Genomic DNA, 22915 nt, shown 5'->3' on the forward strand with positions numbered 1-22915 from the left:
AGCATTTCCAATCCTTGTTAGAAACTATTTTCTTTATAATTCTGACCACTATTCCTCAAATATATTCCTAAAAAACAATACAGGATTATAAAATATACTGGAAGCAAACTGACAAGCAAAGAAACAAGCAAATAAACAATAACAAAAACCAAAATTATCATCAGAGTTATAATTCCAATTATTTAAACCCCTAAGTCTTACTGCTTCATCATCTTTGTTTTGTTTTTCATCTTGCTCTCTATCGGAGTCTCTGTCACTACCATCCTCTTTTTCACTCTGGGAGTCTCTATTTTCTTCTTCTTCAGAATCACTGCCTTTGTCAGAAACTTCTTCTTCATCTTCCTTTACTGCAGCTTCCTAAAAGGAAAAAGCAAACACAAAGGTCCTGAATGTCTCAATGACTATATGACTCTGAGTCCCTGAATGTCACTTATTTAATATAAGCTCAAATCACAATTTCACTACTTCTGTAGAATTTTAGAGAATTATAAACATTCTTATTTATAAATATGTGGGAGTCAGGCTGAAAGGCTTTAACATTTGGCTTATCTGTCTATTGTTAGTAATTTTATTCATTTTTCATACTTTGTAAAATAAAAATATTTTATTCCTATTTGCAAAGTATACTACCACAATGGCTAAGATGGCTCATACTTCAAAAACATATATTACGCAATATATTTATTTGAAGAGGGAAAATAGGAAGTTTATAGAAAAGTACTGTTTTGATAGTTCAATATTATCTTCTATAACTGATAGAGTATAATGCGGTAAGGAAAGCTAATATCCCAAACAAAATACTTACTAGTCTATTTCAAGAAGCAAAAAAAAGAACAGCAAAATTAAACGCAAAAAAAGTATAAATAAAACAGATCAGAAATCAATGAAAGAGGAAGCAGATATACAGAGGGGAAACCCAAACAAAACCAAGTTAGTTCTTTGAAAATATTAATAAAATTGATAAGTGGGAAGCAGGGGCATGCTAGAAGGGGTCAATGGGAAACTACAGGGGATATGTGTAATACTTTCAATAATAAAAGTTTTTTTTAAAAAGAAAGACTTACAAAAAAATTTTCCTTGGATAATCCATAACATGAATAATTCAAATACAGATAAATGAGAGTTGGCAATATATCACAGTGATAATTTTGTATTTTTCAGAAAGAAAACCAAAGTTCTCTTTAAAATAATAGTAAATAAATAAAATTGATAGGCATTATTAGGCAAGACTAACTGACCAGAGGGAAAACAGATAAAAAATACAAATTACCAACATTAGGAATAAGAGACATAACTACAGATCCAAAAGACATTAAAAATTAAGGATATTATTATTAGCTTTATGTCAATAAAGTTGATAACTCAAGAAGAAATGGATAAATTCCTTGAAAAACACAATTTTGAAAATTGATATAAGAAAAAAGTAGAATATTTTGAGGATAAGAACTCTATAACTAAACCCAGATGGCTTCTCTAGATAATTCTTCCAAATAAGAAAGAAACAAATCCAATCTTACATATACTCTTCCAGGAAAAAGAAAGATAAACTACTTCCTAACTTGTTTAATGAGGTAAACCCAATACAAAACATATGAAGGATATTACAAGAAAGGAGAATGATAAACCAATATTTTTTCATAAAAACAGATTTAGAAATCCTAAACAAATATTATCAAATCCAGGTAAATATAAAAAAAGGATACTATGTTATGACAAATGAGATTTGTTCCAGTAATGCAATGATGGTTTAAAAATTTTTAACACGTCAATATAATTCACCATATTAACAGGAAGGAAAAAAATCATAAAATTGTCTCATTAGATGGAGTTTAAAAAGCATTTAATACAATTCAGTATCTGTTCATAAAAATTCTCAGCATGGAAAGAGAGGGGAACACTTTCTTAAAATGATAAAGGATGTCTACAAAAACTCTAGAGCTAACATCACATTTAATATGAAATAATGTTTGCTTTCTCCCCGAGATCAATAAGACATGGATAACCATCTTCACTTCTAATCCACATTACACTGAAAGTTCTAGCCAGTATGTTAACAGAAAAAGGAAGAGTATACAGATTTAAAAAGAAAAAAAAGCTAAACTGTTATTTCCAGATGGCATAATTGTATACATAGAAAATCTTTTTAAAAACATCTACAAATGGTGAGAATTACTGTCAATTCATCAAGACTCTTTGATATAAGGTCAATATTTAGAAAATAACTATTTCTATACATCAACAATTAAATATTGCAGAATGATTTTTTTTTTTTTTGGTAGCTTAAACCAGCAGAAGTTTATTGTCTTACAGCTCTGGGGGTTAGAAGTCTGAAATCCAGGTGCTGGCAGGGCCATGTTCTCTATGACTGTTCTATGCCAATGCCACACTATCAATTAATTAATTATGGTGGTTTTATTGTTAAGTCTTGAAATATGGTAGTGTAAGTCTTCAAACTCTTCACTTCTTCAAAATGTTCTTGACTACCATATTTAGATCCTTTGCATTTCCAACTAAAACAATTTTTTCTTTTTTTTGGTGAAAATTGTTTTAGCTGGAAATGCAAAGGATCTAAATATGGTAGTCAAGAACATTCTGAAGAAGTGAAGAGTTTGAGGACTTACACTACCATATTTCAAGACAACATAAAACCACCATAATTAATTAATTGATAGTGTGGCACTGGCACAAGAATAGACAAATAACCAATGAAATGATTTAAGAGTCCATAAACAGATCTGCACATAAACTGTTATAACCATTTGTTTTAAAACAAATCACCATTGCAATTCAGACAAGAAAGGATGATCCTTTTAACAGATGATGCTAGAATAACTGGTTCATAATCCCTATCTCACACTACTCACAAAAATTAATTCAAGATGTATCACAGCCAAAACCGGTTTGGCTCAGTGGATAGAGCGTCGGCCTGTGGACTGAAAGGTCCCAGGTTCGATTCCGGTCAAGGGCATGTACCTGGGTTGCGGGCACATCCCCAGTAGGAGATGTGCAGGAGGCAGCTGATCGATGTCTCTCTCTCATCGATGTTTCTAACCCTCTATCTCTCTCCCTTCCTCTCTGTAAAAAATCAATAAAATATATTTAAAAAAAAATGTATCACAGTGCTAAATATAACAAGTAAAATAATAATACTTCTAAAAGAGAACAAAAATATCTTCATGTTCTTGGGATAGCCAGAAATGTCTTAAACAGGACACAAAAGAACTAATCATAAAAGACTGATGAAATAGACTTCATTAAAATTAAGACCCACCAAAAGCTACCATGAAGAGTAAAAAAGGACTAATATCTAGTATAAAGGAATCCTACAATTCCATAAGAAGACAAACAACCCAATAGAAAAAGAGGATATCCAAAATGACCAGTAAGCATATGAACAGGTGCTCAATATCATTAATCTGGCAAATACAAATAAAAACCACACACAGGGATACTGCAACAGATCTACCACAGGTGGTTAAAATTATAAAAAAGATTGGTAAAACCAAATACTGGTGAGGATGTGGAACAAATGAACTCATTATTTGCTGGCAGGAGCATAAAATGGTACAACTTTGGAAGACAGATTCTTTCAATGAGTTAAAACACACACCAATTTTATGACCCAGTAATTCCACTGCTAGGTACCTATCCAAGAAAAATGAATGTCCACAAAATGAAATGTACAAGAATAAGCATAGCACCTTTATTCATAATAGGCAAAAACTAGAAACAATCCACATGTCCACCAACTACAGAAGAGAGAAATTGTAGTATATCCATGCAATGGAATAACACACACACACACACACACACACACACACACACAAAAGAATGAACTACTGCTATATACAATAGAGTATCACAAATATGATGTTAAATCAAAGCAACCAAACGTAAGTCCACTTACATGAAGTTTAAGAACAGGCAAAACTCATCTATGGTAATAACAGAATAGGGGGGAGAGTACAAAGGTGGGCGGAAGGGTCATTGATTGAAAATGGGCACAGGGGAGCTTTCTAGGACGGTGGTAAGGTTTTATATCTGGATCTGGGTATCATGAGTACATACATACATAAAATTTCAGGAGCTGCACACATAAGATTTGAACATTTTAGTATACCTCAATAAAGATAATTATATAATAACAATAATAAACTTACATTCCCAATGACTCCATTTGCTTGCTTTTGTTTCTGTTGCTTTGATTGTGATAAGGGAATAGGTATAGGTTTTTTTTTTACAGTTTTCTTTTTTTTTGATTTAGTCGTTTTCTTGGGTCCTTTACTCTTCTGTTGCCATCCTCCTTTTGTCTTGTTCTTGTTAGTATCGCCTTGCTGTAAATCACATACACACTCAGAAATTATAGCAATAGTTTCATTTGGGAGTCATGGTAATTTTTAAATGGGAATGGCTAAAGTAAACGTTTTCATAAACTGAATGATTCTTCCACAGAAATGTAAATCAGTCAGAAAATTAAACAAAGCATTCCTATCACCAGGAAAGAACTGTAAGAAAACTCAAGTTTTTACCACATCTTCTGCTGGCTGTTCCTCTGCAGCGCAGATGGACTGCTCCTTTTCAAATACTTCCTAGAGGAAGCGAGAAGAAAAGTATAATCTATCAACCTGCACTCATCTTTCAGGTTAGCAAAACAATCTTTCAAATATATCATCAGTAAGTTTTTAAACTGGTGACAATGGGGGTGGAGGGAGGGAGAGAACAGGAAAATTAGCAATCACTAAATGATACTTCAGACATTACCTTCTGAAATATCTCACATCTGTACTGAATATTTTTTGAAAAGTACACTGTACTGAAATTTATAAATGCAATGACTTAAGATATGTACACTCATTATAAACTCAAAAATATTTTAGTTTAAATTTTCACTTTTATTCTAATAGTAATTAGACATGACTATTTTAATGTTATGAAAATTTGAATATATTACATTATTTTCCAACATGAAAACTTCATGAGACAAATATTAGTTTATTCTTTATTGTCAGTGATATTGCTCACTGGGTCTATAGCTAAGAAGTGGAACACCAAGAAAATCCACATACCCTAAAGACATCCATCCACCATACAATCCATTTAGAATCAGTACATTTAGCATTTAAATTCCAGTAAGAATCTACACGAGAAGATGACAAGTGATGTGGGTTGTGTTTCATAAATTCCTTGAAATTATTAAAGCTAACAAGTATAAACAATGACAATTGTTAGGCTCTAAACTGTTTGCCTAATTTAGGGGTCTGCTTTTTAAACAGTTTATTGGAACACAATGCCCATTTGTGAGTTCAGTAGTTGCTACAGAGACTACATGGGCTATATCACACAAAATATTTATTAATTGGACCTTTACAGAAAGATTTGCCAACTTCTTATCTAATTCTATCATCTCTGGTTCATTTCTTCATTTATTACTGGGTTTTAATTCTTAATTACTCTGAGGTACAGTTCACACAAAAACTGAACAATAAATACTTGATTCTTTCCCTTCCTCCAAAGCAGTTTTGTTTTCTCTTCTACCAGTTATTCCAGGTATCAACAGCCCAAGGCCGATATTTTGTTCATTTCTCAGGCTGGGAATCCCAAAGTATGTAGGTAGTATAAATTTGGATTCTAAAACCAATCCTGACCACTAGCTTAGTTTCCTCTTCTCCCAGAAGGCACCTCTCATCCAGAATCTGTAACACAAATGCTTCCTTACCACTTGCTACTATAAAATCAACATATTTTGATTTGATATAGCCTACTACAAAAGATGATTCTCCTACCAGAGGTTTTAGTCATAGAGTTTAAATGCAGCAAATGTTTCCTACAGATGCTCACAGATCTCAGAGCAGAACAGGCTAAAATCTACCATTAGTTGAATAAACTGAGTTGAAATACTATAGTCTATTAAAAACAAATTATAACTAAAGTTATAACTTGGGAAGTAACATAAATGTAATAGAAACTGAGAAAAACAAGATGCGGAAACATATTAATATGATCACATTTAATAAAGAAGAATGAGAAAAATACCAGTATATATGTATATACATATGTGCACTGTAAAGATCCAGGTAGTAAATACAAATAGAACCAATGCAGAAACATATGAAAGGATATACACAAGACTAAATTCTAGCCATTGGAGACGGACAAGGGGTTTCCTGAGAGAAGTGAGAGAAGGGATCTGTGATAAAAACATCATTTAAGCCCTGGCCAGTGTGCTAAGCGGTTAGAGCACTGGCCTGCGCACCAAGGGCAGCAGGTTAAATTCCCAGTCAAGGGCATGTGCCTGGGTTGCAGGTTTGATCTCTGGCCCTGATCAGGGTGCCTGCAGGAGGCAACCAATTGATGTGTTTCTCTCACATTGCTGTTTCTCTGTCTGTCTGTCTGTCTCTCTCTCTCTCTCTCTCAAAATCCATGGAAAAAATATCCTCGGGTAATTTTTATAAAAAAAAAAATTAACTTTATGGATAGTCATGCATTAGGATATCTAAAGGGGTGAGCTTCAAAACTGATAATACCAGAAGGGTAGGATTTTAAGTAATATTCACTTCTTCCTTTACTTTTTGCAGTGCCCAAATTTTTTCTCAGACAGCATGAATTTTTCACATTAAAATTGTGTATTTTCATTATAATTTTTAAATTTTTTATTTAAAAAATTTAAAGGGAGTAAATTCTCTAAAGCAGCGGTCGCCAACTGGTGGTCCGCGGACTACTGGTGGTCCGTGAGGTCCAAAAGGTTGGTGATCGCTGCTCTAAAGAATGGACTGAAAAAGAATAGGTGATGAAATTCTCAACAATAATCAATAGTAAACTCTGTATAGCACTTAAAAATTTAAGAATTATACCCACATTACCGTTATTATAATGTTTTATAAGGAATTAAACCATCACATGAAGAATTAATTCATTTCCCAAAGTTTTCTTGTGTAAAAACTCATATGAAAAACTATGAGAGTTAATTTAAAATTTCAAAACAGCTAACATAACTTGCAAAATTAGATTTTGCTATTCAATAGTTTTAATCTGAGAATATATAACTTAAAATGAGAAATTAAATATAAAAACCTTAATACATAACTTTTTTCCCCCTTATATTTATTAGGGTGACATTGGTTACATAAACACATAACTTAAAACATAAAAATACAAATAGACTACTTACTGCCATTGTTTGCCTTGTCAATTTAACCAATACTGTAACTAGGGATCCTACTGTGATGTTGTTGCTGTCTTCATCATCCAATACTGTAAGATGAAAGAAAAAATTTGAGTTAAAAATTAAGCTTTATGTCAATGCAAACTATAAAACTTAACCTACCCAAATGAAGTTGATACTTCAGTATTTCAAATATGTTATATTTTAAACTTACTCAAAAAAATAATGTGATTGCCTACTTTGTATAAGGCCCTCCAATAGATGCCTTCAGCAATGTGCTCATTTAAACCCTTGAACTAGCTCTATGAAGGATTATTGTTACTTCTACTTTAAAGAAGAAACTAAGGTTCAGAAATAAAGTAAAATGCCTAAGGTCACATAATGGCTAAACTGGCACTGCCACATTTCAAACCCAGGTGTGTTTTTTTAAACAAAGTATAATGTGAGGACTACCATACCATAGCTTTCTCTCACAGTGATATTAAAAATAGGGTTATGTTACTCCATTGAATTGTGCAAACCTTACAGTCACAAGATTTTACCTGTATGATCAGTGCTGCCTATCAGAATAAACTAAAACTAGTATTATCCTATCTAATAAAAGAGCAATATGCAAATTGGCCATCACTCCAACACACAAGATGGCCACCCCCATGTGGTCAAAGATGGCCACCACAAGATGGCCGGCAGGGGAGGGCAGTTGTGGGTGATCAGGCCAGCAGGGGAGGGACCAGGCCTGAAAGGGAGGGCAGTTGAAGGCAACCAGGCCTGCAGGGGAGGGCAGTTAGGGGTGACCGGGCTGGCAGGGGAGGGCAGTTGGGGGCGACCAGGCTGGCAGGAGAGCAGTTACGTGTCGATCAGGCTGGCAGGGGAGTGGTTAGGGGGTGATCAGGCTGGCAGGCAGAAGTGGTTAGGGGCAATCGGGCAATCAGGCAAGCAGGCAGGCGAGCGGTTGGGAGCCAGCAGTCTTGGATTGTGAGAGGGATGTCCGACTGCCTGTTTAGTCCTGATCCCGGTGAGGCCTAAGCGGGTAGTCGGACATCCCTCGATGGGTCCCAGATTGGACAGGGTGCAGGCTGGGCTGAGAGACACAACCCCCCCGCCCCCCGTGTATGAATATCATGCACCAGGCCTCTAGTATGCCACATAAAAAGGTTTAATTTTTAAGGGAAGAACTTCAAGATATTTAAAACTATATTTTGCAATGTTTTTGCAATTAATTTCTTTTATATTTATTTTTTTTTATTGATTTCAGAGAGGAAGGGAGAGGGAGGGAGAGATAGAAACATCAATGGTGAGAGAGAATCATCCATCAGCTGCCTCCTGCACACCCCACACTGGGGATCGAGCCCACAACCCGGCATGTGCCCTAACTGGGAATTGAACCATGACCTCCTTGTTCATAGGTCAATGCTCAACCACCGAGCATACCAGTGGGCTGCAATTAATTTCTTAAAACCATGTTTGCCACACACAGTCCCAAAAGTCTAATAATAAAATAAATTTTAATATTAAAATAACATTAAAATAAACTAACAGTAAAATTAATATAACTTACCAAACATGATCCTGCATTCAAATGTGTTGTTTTTTTTCCTACAGATTTTATCTATAAATGTTTTCTTCACTATGCATTTCTGCCTCCAGGTTTTTCTAAATTTGTCACGTGTATTTTACACAGCTTTAGATGAGCATACTCTGTTCTAGTCTGCACTGACACACCACCAGTTGGAAAAGAATGGCCTCCAACAACCTATAACTACTATCTAAATTACTGGCTGTGAAGTGCAATGGCTGGGCATCAAAAAAGGGTACAATATCCTTTCTTCTGGAAGTCTCCATTACCTCAAACAAAATCTGGGCTACATATTCATCAAGATTGCAAAGCTGTATGTACATGAGCACTGCACATGAGTCAACAGCTCTAACAGTGTCTACCTGCCTTCTGACACTTTAAAGCAGCGGTTCTCAACCTGTGGGTCGCGACCCCTTTGGGGGTCAAACGACCCTTTCACAGGGGTCGCCCAAGACCATTGGAAAACACATATATAATTACATATTGTTTTTGTGATTAATCACTATGCTTTAATTATGTTCAATTTGTAACAATGAAAATACATCCTGCATATCAGATATTTACGAGTCATAACAGTAGCAAAATTACAGTTATGAAGTAGCAACGAAAATAATTTTATGGTTGGGGTCACCACAACATGAGGAACTGTATTAAAGGGTCGTGGCATTAGGAGGTTGAGAACCACTGCTTTAAAGTGAAGAAAAGCTTACTCTATATTTCCTCCAGCAATGTGGGAAAAGGGATCCACCATCTCCAACACTGGATCATGCAGATGCCCCTTTCTGCTTCTATAATTCTACTCTCTCTCCAGTAACTACACTACTCATATTATACATTTGGATAGCATAGTAAAAATATAAATCATCTATACAAAATACTATGGAATGAAACACAGCATAACGTTCTGCAGTAAGACAGAATAATCTTACCTTACACATCTAATAAAGAATCTCTCCCATTGGCCCATGAAACAAAGGGTCACGGGTTTGATTCCTGGTTAAGGGCGTGTACCTCAGTTGCAGGCTCGATCCCCGGCCTGGGTCAGGGTGGATGTGGAAAGCAACCAATCATGTCTCTCTCTCACATCAATGTTTCTCTCTCTCTCCCACTCCTCCCTCCCTTTCACTCTAAAAATCAATGGAAAAATATCCTTGAGTGAAGATGAAAAAATAATCTCTCCAACATTCATTTTTTTAAAGCAGCATGTACTTTTTACAACCCTTGATTATTATCAAAGAGTATCTCTTCAGTCTCAAACTAGATGTATTAATAGCTTCTAATTAAATTATTATGGTCCTGAATGAAGCTTTGTATGTTTAATGTTTGAAAACTCATGGGCCTACAAGGAAATCTTAACACCCCAACCCCATCAAAGCAGCACCAGTCTTCACTACATGTATCCTATACACCAGCCAAATTGAAACCAGATTGCAATTTAGCTTCCTTTCTCAAACACCCAATCTTTGAGAGCCTTCTATCTCGATTCCAATTAGAATGTAAACTCAATAAGGCAGAATCTTTGTCTTACTACTGCTTCTCCAGCACTCAGAAGTAGTAGTGTCATTCAATATTTGTGAGTGAATAAATGCACAATGTCTGTGCCATTCACTTAACACTTAGCCCAAGATTCCTTATTTTCATCCTATGTTTATGACCTATATCCCCAATCCTATATAATAAAAGCGTAGTATGCAAATTGTCCCCTTGACTGGGAGTTTGTCCGGGGCCAGCCGGGGGAAGGGGGGAGTACCCAGCCAGAAGCCAGTAGCTGCTAGGGACCCTACCAGTGCACTAATTTTGTGCACTGGGCCTCTAGTTAGACTATAAGCCCTTTAAAGGCTGAAACCATTCCTGATGCATGTTTGTATTCTTGGTCCCACAAGAATGTTAGCACAATAGTAGCTTAATAAATGTCAAAGCTCAGAACAATGCCATAATGAAGGAGTGAAGCAGATAATCTCTAATTTGGTCATTTCACGATATTATTCAGCTATTGAAATGGGAACAAACAGGGCAATTATGTAGGTGAAATTCACTCCAAGCACACAGAGGTAAGTCAAGAAAAACACGTGCAATGTGGCACAGAATATGATAATTTTCAAGGCTTCATGAACATAAATAAGTTGGAATTTTTAATTAATGTTTGAACTACGCAGCTATGTTTTTCACACTAATGGATACATTTTAAGTTTCTTTCATTACATCTGGAACTCTTTGATTCCCATTACGAGGATAATAAAAGTAGGACTCTGTGTTCTCAAAACTATTAAGTGTACATCATTTTCCATCACAGTAAATCTGACAGGTAAATAGGTAATTAGACTCTTTGAGTCAAGCAAACAAGAGCCATTCTATCAAAAGGGAAGCAATATTCCACAAGGAAACCTCCCACTTACCTTGTGATTTTATGTCCATAGTTATATGTGGAAAACTCCCAAGGACAGCCATAACCTCTTCATATTTTTCATCTTCTAGGAAGTGCAATAGATATTGACGATCTGTTTCTTTTAAACTCACCAAATCCTGAATAGTCTTAATTTTGTACTGAATTAAAAAAAAAAAAGAAAATAAATCCTAAAGTCATAAAACTTTTCATAAAAGAAAACTATTAGCATGTTTACTAAAACACAATCCAAGAACTTGTAGAAAAATGTTAAGATTATATATATTTTAAAGCAGCAAATAACAGCTTTATAGCATTTCATGGCCTTTTTCTCCAAGGAAAATTAAATTTAGTATTTATTTATTACAGAGTTAATACAGGGTTATATTTTTTAATTAGAAAAAAAAAGTTATAGGGAAAAATTAGTATTCATATAGAATCTTGACCCACACAAGAACTACTGTCATTTCAGTGCTCAGTTTTCTGACCTTTATTCAATTTTAATGCTAAGAATATGACTTTATCTCCAAGTACAGCTGTATCCTACAGAATATTCTCATTTTTTTATTGTCTAAATATAGCTATCTGTTATTACAGTAATATCTATCTTATCTAAATGGATACTTAGGAGTGTTCTTTAATTTTCAGGTGTTTAGTGCTAGTCACTGATTTTTATTTTCACAGACATGGATTAGATCACGAGGTATGTGAAATGCCTGCTTTTGGATTCTTAAATCTTCAATTGTAACCTAAAATGTGATCGAACTTATAAGCATAATAACACAATTACTTGAAAGGAGAACTCTAATGCAAATTTCTAATATACATTAGTTTTACCTTAATATACTATCAATCTAATGTCCATCTTCTGCCTACTTTGTCTAATGCATACAAACTAATGTTTAAAATCTACAAAATTACGATTTTGTTCAGTATTTTCTTGTGTTTCCTCAAGTTTTTCATTTATCTTAAGATTCATTATCATGTCTTTACTATAAACCATGTTTTCTAAATAAGAATTATCTTGCCCAGCCGGTGTGGCTCAGTGGTTGAACATTGACTTATGAACCAGGAGTTCATAGTCAGGGCACATACCCAGGTTGCAGGCTCAATACCCAGTAGGGGGTGTGCAGTAGGCAGCCAATCAATGCTTCTCTCTCATCATTGATGTGTCTATCTCTCCCTCTCCCTTCCTCTCTGAAATCAATAAAAAAAGTATTTAAAATATATATATGTATATTTTTAAAGCACTATCTTTATTTGATCTACTTATTTTTAATATATTTTATTGATTTTTTACAGAGAGGAAGGGAGAGGGACAGAGAGTTAGAAACATCGATGAGAGAGAAACATCGACCAGCTGCCTCCTGTACACTTCCCACTGGGGATGTGCCCGCAACCAAGGTACATGCCCTTGACCGGAATTGAACCTGGGACTTTTCAGTCCCCAGACCGACACTCTATCCACAGAGCCAAACCAGTTAGGGCTAATCTACTTATTTTGAACACTTATTCTCTTCACTCTAAACTAATAAACCACTGCCCAACATTTAACCCACAGATAAAATTATTGCAAAGTATACAGTGCATTTTTACTTAGTGCATTTATTTTTAGTAACGTAATATAAAGAACAAAGTGTTAACTGCTAAAAATGCACTGACCCCGTACTAAAATCACTTACAGTAGTAAGATATTAAACAGCTACCTGACAGAACCACTTGAGGGAGTTTCAGAATGTTTAAGATATTTTAAATCTAAGTAATTCATAGTAACAATTTCTAGAAAACTTTCATTCATGTTATCTTTAAGTGACATGACAAACTGCTTAAAACCAATTTTAAAGTAGCAAAGAATTACCTTTTTATGATTAGAAACCCTTCTAAGATTGTCCTCTTCAATGTGAGGGAGCTGCAGAAGGGGAGACTTGAACTGCTGAAGGCCTTGCACCGCCATCTGAGAAAGCTTCATGCAGTTTTCTAGGGATGCCAAAGTTGGAGCACGAAACTCCCTTTCTTAGAAAGAATAGGAGGAAAAGAAAAGACAAAGCTGGACTTTCTACATGTTGAGGAGTATACAATGCATGGCAAACTAAGATTCACTACCCCGAACCCCTCAAATTTTAAAATCTTAGTGTTGATTTTCCTTTAAAAGTTACTGGATAAAATACTACACACACACACACACACACACTTGGTTAAATGTATATTATCTAGCAACAACCATTGATTTAATAGAAAAATTCTTTGCATTACCTCCAAAAACAGCAAGTTATCAGAAATTATCAGTATCAAGAACATACTAACAGCATGCCAATAACTGACATCATCCATATTAACAAACAACAACCACTGCCTCCTTTTTTAAGGGCCTCTCTCTCCCTTTCCATTACAGACCACAAACTCCCTCATTTTTTTCCTCATGCAAAAAAAGCACTACATATCAGAGGAATCATCATTACATCACTTAAAGAATTATTTTAAACTCATTGTTAAAATACAGAATAACCCAACTCCAACAAAATCAGAAGAAAAGGATATTTTAAATCTTTCAAATAATAATAAAACATGAAAAAAATAAAATTAAAACATAAGTTGTGATAAACACTTACATGGTGGAAAATATAAGGAAAAAAATAAGAAAAGCCATAAATAAATGTGAGAAAGCTGATTCAATTTATAGACAGAATTACGGTAAGTACCCATAAATCTTAAAACTATGAAGAGTAATCTACATATGCTTGCAAGGAAAAGTACGACATAATTCATTACATCTCCTCCTCACCTTCACGGCTCCGAGCCATTATTATTAGTTGGCAGATTACATTAACCATTTCTTGAAGTAGGGCAGGGCATTTTTTCAGCATAAATTGCTGATCTGCAAAACAATGAAAAACCTGACAAATCATTCTATCTTTATAATTAAAACATCTTTATCACCTATAGTCCAAGACTAATACAAATTTAAGGTATCCTACAAATACTGCCCATGACCTCAGAATTTTACAGGTTGAACCTAATAGTATCTACTCAATATATCATCACAATCAGTCAGAAAACCCAAACTCAGATTAGATGTTTCAAAGGCCAAATTTTAATATTATGGGATTAGGCTTTATCAATCGATTCCCTACCCAATTAATCTTTAGCTTAATCTTACTATATTTAAGAACTTTAAGAATTTTCTTCTTGTGCATTAAAGTTTCTATGAGTAGAATTATGGATAAATCCAAAGGCTAAGATTGAGATTAAATGCACAGAGAGGAAGAGGAGAAATGAGGGGGAGATGCTTTCATTTATCCTATATAATAAAAGCCTAATATGCAAATAGACCAAATGGCAGAATGACCAGCGGAATGACTGGTCACTATGATGTGCACTGACCATCAGGGGGCAGACACTCAACACAGGAGCTACCCCCAGCCTGCAGGCCCCAACCAGCGGCAACGGTGGGGGGCAGGGCCAGCAAGGGGGCAGCACCAGGACAGCCAAGGCATGTGAGAGTGGGGGCCCCAATCATCCTGCCGGTCACCCCACAGATTGGCCCTGATTGCCGGCCAGGCCTAGGGACCCTACTATGCACGAATTTCATGCACTGGGCCTCTAGTACTGCATATAATAGTTAACCATTAAGATCATCCATTGGATTAACACTCAAGCTAAAAAAATTTTGTTCCCTACCTCTTAGGTATTTGGTAAAAATGGAGATGGTTTATATCTGTACAAAATATTAGAAACAGAATTATTATTTAACTTGCAACTCTAATAACAATGCTTAAATAGTGCTCCCTCATGCCATCATAAGCAAACTATCCTATCACCAATCACTGAGCATCAAGTGGCCTTGTTTTCAGAGGCATTTGATTGTATTACTGACTTAAAAGGATTATTCAGAAAGAACATTTATTCCCTGAGAATAACTTTCTTTTATAACTTCAATTGAGCCCTCGTGTGGCTCAGTGGATAGAGCATCGGCCTGCGGACTGAAGGTCCCGGGTTCAATTCCAGTCAAGGGCACATGCCTGGGTTGTAGGCTCGATCCCCAGTGTGGGTCGTGCAGGAGGCAGCCAATCCATGATTCTCTCTCATCATGGATGTTTCTCTCTCTCGCTCGCTCTCTCTCTCTCTCTCTCTCTCTCTCTCCCTCCCTCCCTACCTCCCTCCCCCTCTCCCCCTGTCCCTCTCTCTCTGACATCAATAAAAAAAATATTTAAAAAAACAACAAAAAACTTCAATTGAAATGATACAAGTGAAGAAGAAACGACACTCGAGTTTATGACAGCCCTGGAAACACCACTGTCTCAATCTACTGCCTTTCTTTTAAGTAAGTATTTATGAAGCTTTAACTAGAGATTAACCATTCTTTGGTAACAACTCCTAGAGAGTGGTGAGTGGAGCAATGGAGTTGAGATATTTGTTGTGAAATCAATGTTTTCTCATCCCCTCCCTGCAAAACCTTACAAAATCCTTTTTTTAAAAGTCATTAGGAATTATTACATAATCTGCAACTGACTAAACATTTCTCATATATTCTCTCACTTTCACATTTTAACATTTGCTCTAACATCTGACTTACTTAGACCTTCAAAGTATTTGTGAAGTAATTATGTAGCATGTCGATTTCTTTTTAAAAAGCCCTTGAGCAATTATTTGATTGAGCAAAAAGTAACAGTGACTAAAACAGCGCACCATGAAGTCTAATTAAATCCACATATCACAAATACCTTCTTCAAGGGTCTCAGGAATTTTCATTCTAGCAAGATGACACAGTAAAAGAACTCTCGCCTTCAGGCTATATGGACATGTAAGTGGAGGTTCATTCTTCTTTAAATTAATGCTGCCAATTTCTCTGATTAGCTAGAGTAAATAAAATAATTATTCAAAAATACACATCTAAAAAAAAGCATTAACTTTAATATGTAAATGCTTATCAAGGAATGTAAGAGATAGGACTAACCTGAGGTATTAGAATATTATCTGTTGGTCTGCTTGTGGCATCTTTATTATACTGAGGATCAAATTCAGAGGCTCCAGCCAAAACCATGATAAGACCTAAGGAAACAAAAGACATATGAAGGTAAATACATATATTTGCTCACCTATTAATTTCCCTGCTATGATACTTCATTAATCCTAGGGTGAGGCAATTTTCCAACCATACACAATGCTTAAAAGCCATGTGAACTCCACTATTAACAAGTATTAATTTATTCCATAAAAAAGCCTCTTTTTAAAACATACACAATGTTACCTATCGCAAGTGAATAGAAATATAAATCAAATTAAGGACCCCAAAGCAACTAGATGCATTAAAATCACTTCAAATAATGTCTGTTTCTAGACCTAACCATGTGTTCCACAGAAACTTTCTATAGAGCATTAAATATTCCATGTGATATTAATAAATGTTATGTGAAAAAAGGGGGCTCTATGGTTAAATATGGGAAATAATGAGTTAAAAAGAGTTACATGTTTCTTTGCTTTGTGACTACTCAGAGCCTTCAATAAACTAAAATATACTGTCATTTACAGAAACTTTTATTATAGAACTCTGGAGGGTTTGGGAGAATAGTGTTCCTTGAAAAACACATGATTCGCAGCCTCATACAGGGTGGGGCGAAAGTAGGTTTACTGTTGTGAGTGGGTGGAACACAGAGTTCATTCTTTTATTATTATTTATTAATTATTGTATTTACCATACAATTATAAACCTACTTTTGCCCTACCCGAATATTAGCATTACTCTTGTAAGCCTATACAAGCTCTTTCATGACTGGCACTAGAGTTATCAATCTCACCTTACAGCAGAAAATACACACAACGTGTTCACAAAAAGCAGGGCAACACAGAGGTTAAGCGCCTAAAACCCTAGACCAGGGGTGGGCAACCCCTGGCATGCATGCCAAACATGGCACGCCAGTAACTTTTGCTGGCACGCGAAACCCTCTCTTATAATCTTCCATTTACAATTTTTTTCTTAATATCGACTTTTTTATTTTTCAGATAAATTCAGTGTAGGTGCATCTTAGATAAATAATTTTACATAACAAGTTATCTTAAAGACCACAGACATGGATTGACGAGAGAGGGGAAGAGCAATTTCAATAGTGTCAAAAACGAACTATTGAGGACTTGAAATGCCATTCCAGAAAATTTTTTCTGTTTAAAAAACTTTGCAACAGCGTTACTCTCCATGTGTTCATCCACATACGCTTGTGAATCTTTGTTCTCAGTGATGAATTTTGTTAAGTCTCGTAATAGGAGTAGCCTGACGGATGAAAGTAGTAGCTCGTGCATATCTCTGAAGGTCACAAAATATAAACCTGATGTAAAATCTCTGTCATCAGTGATGCAGCAGCAAAAGTCCCACTGATAATATCAAACGGAGTCATAAAGTTTTCTGTCAGACTATCAGTGTACATGTATACATTAAAAAATAAATGTGTTTTTCATCATCATATACTGTGTTTTTGTCGCTCGAATGAATGTTATTATTTCTTCAAGGTTCTTCACATACGTACACCTTAAGAGATATCAAGTAGGCGTAACATGTTCTCAAAAAATTAGGGTTGGCACGCAGAAGAATTTTGAGACAGAGATTTTGCTGGTTTTGGCACACACTCACAAAAAGGTTGCCCACCCCTGACCTAGAGTTTCTGCTTCCTAGCTAAATGACCTAGATCAGTGGTCCGCAAACTGCAACTTGAGACCCACATGCGGCTCTTTGGCCCCTTGAGTGTGGCTCTTCCTAAGCCTTAGGAGTACCCTAATTAAGTTAATAACAATGTACCTACCTATATAGTTTAAGTTTAAAAAATTTGGCTCTCAAAAGAAATTTCAATCGTTGTACTGTTGATATTTGGCTCTGTTGACTAATGAGTTTGCCTACCATTGACCTAGATAATAGTCTTCACCTCTATGGACCCTAGTTTCTTCACATGAGCCTGACACACAATAAACACAGTAATATGTGAACTATTACCCTTACTACCTCCAAATGTTTTCATGAAATTGTTCCTAAGATGGCCATATAAATGGTGCCAATGATAAAGTAACAACAGATATATAACCAATCCCACCAGCTAAATAATGCTTTTTTAACAGACTAATTGTATAAGTCTAAATACCACCCTCAGAAATGAAACAGAAAAAAGATTACTGATGCAAAAAAACATTAAAACAGATAAAAACATGAAACATCGACATAAGGAAATAGTTCTATATTAATATTTCAAGCCAGCATAAGGAAGAGTGGCATGTGTGCATAAGGGAGAGTAATGTTCACTTGCTCCTCAGAAATAAAAGATATGCTCATTCCTCAGGAATATAATCACACAGTCACATGATCCTGAGGAGTCTCTTTCTGATTATCAAGAAAGATAGTAAAATGGCAAATCCAAAATACAGAAAAGTCCACTTACGGTTTGAAACAAAAAAATGCATTTTCCAGTGAGGCACAATTTAAAACTTTTATCTTTCCTTTTTAAGGAGGGGAAGCGGGATGTCTATGATTTCTGCATAGGGGGGATTGTGAAAGACAATACTATATTGCAGGGATAAAATTTACAATATTAGCTTTATGAGCTCACGGAAAGTATTTAGGATGGTATTTTTAAAAAAAAAAAAAAACAACTAGAGGCCCAGTGCACAAAATTTGTGCACTGGGGGGGGGGGGGGGGGGGATCCCTCAGCCCAGCCTGCACCCTCTCGCAGTCCAGGAGTGGGCCTAGGCCGCCAGTCGGACATCCTTAAGTGCTGCCACAGAGGCGGGAGAGGCTCCCGCCAACGCCACTGCACTCGCCAGCCATGAGACCGGCTTCTGGCTGAGCGGAACTCCCCTTGTGGGATTGCACTGACCACCAGAGGGCAGCTCCTGTGTTGAGCATTTACCCCCTGGTGGTCAGTGCACATCACAGCAACTGGTTGTTCCACCGTTCAGTCAATTTGCATATTAGTCTTTTATTATATAGGATTTTAAAGTAAGACTCTGAGAATGAAATATCCTGACAGTTTTCTTTCAATACACCCAAGACCTCTACCTATTTTATTACAATTAATACAGGATAATGTACTAGTTTATGGCTCAGGAACCAAACTGCCTGGGTTTGACGCTGGCTCTGTCACCTACTGTGCATCCTTGAGTTCAGTTTTCTCATCTATAAAATGTGCTTACAAACAGCACACACTTACAGGGGCGTAGCAAATACTAAATGAGTTAATGCATGCCTGGCACATAACAAATACTCAAAAAATGTTAGCTGGTATTATAAAATTAGTCCACATGAAGCTTTAACATAAAATTTCTGAGAAAAAAATACATATATAGCTGAGTAGATGGAAATAATAGTAATAGATCAAGAAATGTGATAAAGGTGTTAGCATTTTCCTCCCGTTTTAGGTACACGAACTAAATATCTATAAACATAAAATGGAATTTCTCTATTTGAATGTGTATCAATTCCACATAAGTGACTCAGAAAATAATCTATTGTCATGGTTACTTAAATTTACTTACGTTTCATATCCATATTTCGAGTTTTATAAACAAAATATGTATAAATCTGTGTGGTGCGTATTAGAATCTGGTCTCCACTATAGCGTATTGAGCGATACCACCAAGACCCCTTAAACACAAATAAAATTAAATAAATAAAGCATAAAAACTATAATAAATGCTAGTTTAATAAGAAATATGTTTGTGGTCAAATTTTCTAAATGCTCATAAACCAATAAAAATTCCTCAGCTTTAGAACAAATACCTTCAACACATATTTTAAATTAATTATTTTGCAAATATGTATACTGCCTGATGATTACCTAACTATAATTATACCATTAAGACATTTAAGTTTCAGCTAGAAATTGTTTGAAGACAAAATAGAAATGAACCAACCCACTACTATAAGCAACAAACTGGTTCCTGATACATAATATGTCTTCAATAAATATTTAATAAATAAATAAATAAGCAATTTTACTATTTTAATTCACATTATTCCATACAATTGGATCCTAAACACAAAAATCCTATGAAGAAGGCACACAGGTTAATTATTAGCCTCACATAGGACTCAAAAACTGTAAGAGCAAAAAGAACACCACCAGTCATAAAAGTAATAAACAGTAAAATCATAAACTTTATGGTATCTACATACTGAGGTACCATGTAGCTGTTTTAAAAATGAGATCACTCTAAATGTCATGCCCCTAATAGTTAAAGCAAAAAAGTCAGGACAATACATATATTTTGTAATGTGTGTATAGAAAAATACAGGCTGGGGCAAAAGTAGGTTTACAGATGTTTGTATGGAAAATAATACAATTAATAAATAATAAAACAAGAATAAATTCTGTTTCATGTACTGTAAACCTACTTTTGCCTGAAACTGTATTTAAAAGGGAAATCACCAAACTTAAGCTTTGATTATCTCTAACAGAGATGTGGAGGGAGGTAGTGAAGGAAGACTCATTTTAAACTCTAAATACAACTGTAGTATTATCAGTTGTGTCTAACTTTTGAACTGGGAGGAAATATACTTTAGCATACTCAAGTGATGTCACCTTTAGAAGACCTTTAAAATATAGTTGAATATAATAAGATTCTTAATTCAAGGATCAATGGAATATATTCTAATACAAATTACAATCTAACAAGGAGACTCCAAAGCATACCAACAATTCCCTTTCCAAAAATATGTTCATAAAAAGAGCTAGAACTTACCACAACAACTGGAAGGATGACCATGAATGCCAATCCATATACAAGTAAAACCTAGAATTAAAGAGAAAAACATTATGGTCTTCATCAGGCAAATTAGAACAATATCCATGAACACTTATTTTGAGGTTTACATGGAGGCGGCACTATTAAAAGCACTCCTCATGTATTATTTTGTTTAATTCTTATTTTCAAATGCTCTGAGGAAGGTACCATTATTATTTTCCTTTTTAAGATAACCTGCAGCATATATATGTTTCATAGCTTGTCCTAGGTCACACAGCTAGTAAGTAGGTGAGAACCAGGATTGGCATTCCACCTACAGAAACTATGTTCTTTGCCACTACTAATAAATTACCTTTTCATTTGCTCTATAGATAACACCAGCAAAACAGAAATTATATTTCCCTTCCAGTCAAGTACTTATATAGCCACACCTTGGCAAGCAGTTAATGCCTTGGAAATAAATAATAGAACCCTGTTTGGTTCCTTTGTCTAAATATTGAGGAGTAACTTCATAATGTTCTGTTTGAAGTCTATTGGTCTCAGATTTTTCTCCCACTGCTTGATCCCTAATCTGGTAGCTAACTATGTTTCTCTTCTTTAGTATTCCCAGAATAAGCGTAGGCATGATAAGCACACTTACATACAGCAACTATATACCACTGAAGAAAACAAATGTTAATCTGCCATAAAATAACATTATAAATAGCCATTTCAAAACAAATTACAGACTATATGGATTTTGGTTTTTATTACTTCAAAGATAGCTCCTAGATCATTATTTTCAAGAAAGCAGGGAATCATCTATTCCTAATCAATAGGAATTCCTGACATTTTAGAGTTCAGCATCTATATGCCGGGCTGGGGGACCCCCCTCCCCCGCCGAGTGCACAAATTTTTGTGCACCGGGCCTCTAGTATATTATAATTAATTTAGCCTGGGTAAATGTGAAATGAAGGGTAATTTAACATTTGAGTACAACTTAGGATAAATACAGATACCATAAAAAAAGAGTAGTTCCAGGACTTCCAGTCAAGACAGCGGCATAGATAAATGCAGTATTTGAATCCTCCAACTCAACTACAGAACCATCATTCAGAGCCACCGAAAATCTAGCTGAATGTAAGACCTAAAAATAGGGATTTAAAGAAGCTACATAGAGACTGGTCAGAGGGGCAGAGACTTGGAATGGGCTAGCCCACATCCACATGTGCTAGATAAAAATCAGGAGGAGTATCTCAGTCATGGTGGTCCCCCTGAAGAGCAAGGAATCCCAGCCCCATACCAGGCCCCCCAAGCCCAGCGTTCCAGTGCCAGGGAGGAGAAGTCCCCATAACTTCTGGGTGTAAAAACCAGTGGGGATTGTGGGTTGAGTGATAATGAGGGCTGCTGGAATCCCATGCAGTTCCTCTTAAAAGGCCTGCACATGGATTTATTCGGACTCACTCCCTCTGAGCTCCAGCACTGGGACAGCAGCTCAAAAGGCACCAGGGACATACAGGGAGGAACTGAATTATCTGGCATCAGAGCAAAAGCTGGAGGAGCAGACAAATGTGCCATTGTTCTTTTTCTGAGACCCCCTCCAACCTCAAAGAGCCAGCAAGTGGGTGTCATATCTCCATCAACCTGGCTCACACTGTTCACCACACTCTGGTGATTGCCTGAGACCCCATCCGCCCAACTTGAGGGCCTGCCCAAGCTGTTTCCAGTGGTTTTTCCATACAAACCGCCTTTCTTGGCACCTGCTACAGACTTTCCTAAAATCTCTCAAACAAGCAGCATCTGGTCTTGGCATGTCCTATTCCTTTCGCTAAGTGGGCCCAGCCCCAGCACTAGTGGCAGCCAGCCTTAGTTTGCAGCCTGGCCTCTCCTGGGCACTTCCAAACCCAGCACAAGTAGGAGCCATCTGCAGATTGCTCCGAAGCTCATGCCAGGTGGTCCCAGACAGGGCAAAGGCAGTGGATGACCTTGCACCTCCTGGGAGTCCCCAGGGCCAGTGCACCTGGTGGATAGCTTTAGACCATGCCAGATTACAATCCTACCACCTTCACTAGCAAGAAACTCTTTGGGCTAACT

General features: G+C 36.1%; 1 protein-coding gene across 5 annotated transcripts in view; it reads right to left on the reverse strand.

The window, feature by feature from the left end:
* The window catches only part of SEC63 (SEC63 homolog, protein translocation regulator), a 68011-nt gene that overhangs the window by 12749 nt on the left and 32347 nt on the right, over positions 1-22915 (reverse strand). For all 5 annotated transcript variants that reach the window (XM_006098020.3, XM_014463685.2, XM_023761775.1 and 2 more), the window contains 11 exons: positions 20840-20890; positions 19634-19742; positions 16076-16170; positions 15843-15975; positions 13904-13996; positions 12980-13134; positions 11135-11282; positions 7169-7251; positions 4530-4589; positions 4161-4334; positions 202-357 (listed from right to left, as the gene is read on the reverse strand). In XM_006098020.3, coding sequence (XP_006098082.1) covers positions 202-357; positions 4161-4334; positions 4530-4589; positions 7169-7251; positions 11135-11282; positions 12980-13134; positions 13904-13996; positions 15843-15975; positions 16076-16170; positions 19634-19742; positions 20840-20890 — 1257 coding nt within the window. The remainder of the gene's footprint in view (positions 1-201; positions 358-4160; positions 4335-4529; positions 4590-7168; positions 7252-11134; positions 11283-12979; positions 13135-13903; positions 13997-15842; positions 15976-16075; positions 16171-19633; positions 19743-20839; positions 20891-22915) is intronic.

This window comes from Myotis lucifugus, unplaced genomic scaffold (assembly GCF_000147115.1).
Source record: "Myotis lucifugus unplaced genomic scaffold, Myoluc2.0 scaffold_216, whole genome shotgun sequence".
Lineage (NCBI taxonomy): Eukaryota > Metazoa > Chordata > Mammalia > Chiroptera > Vespertilionidae > Myotis > Myotis lucifugus.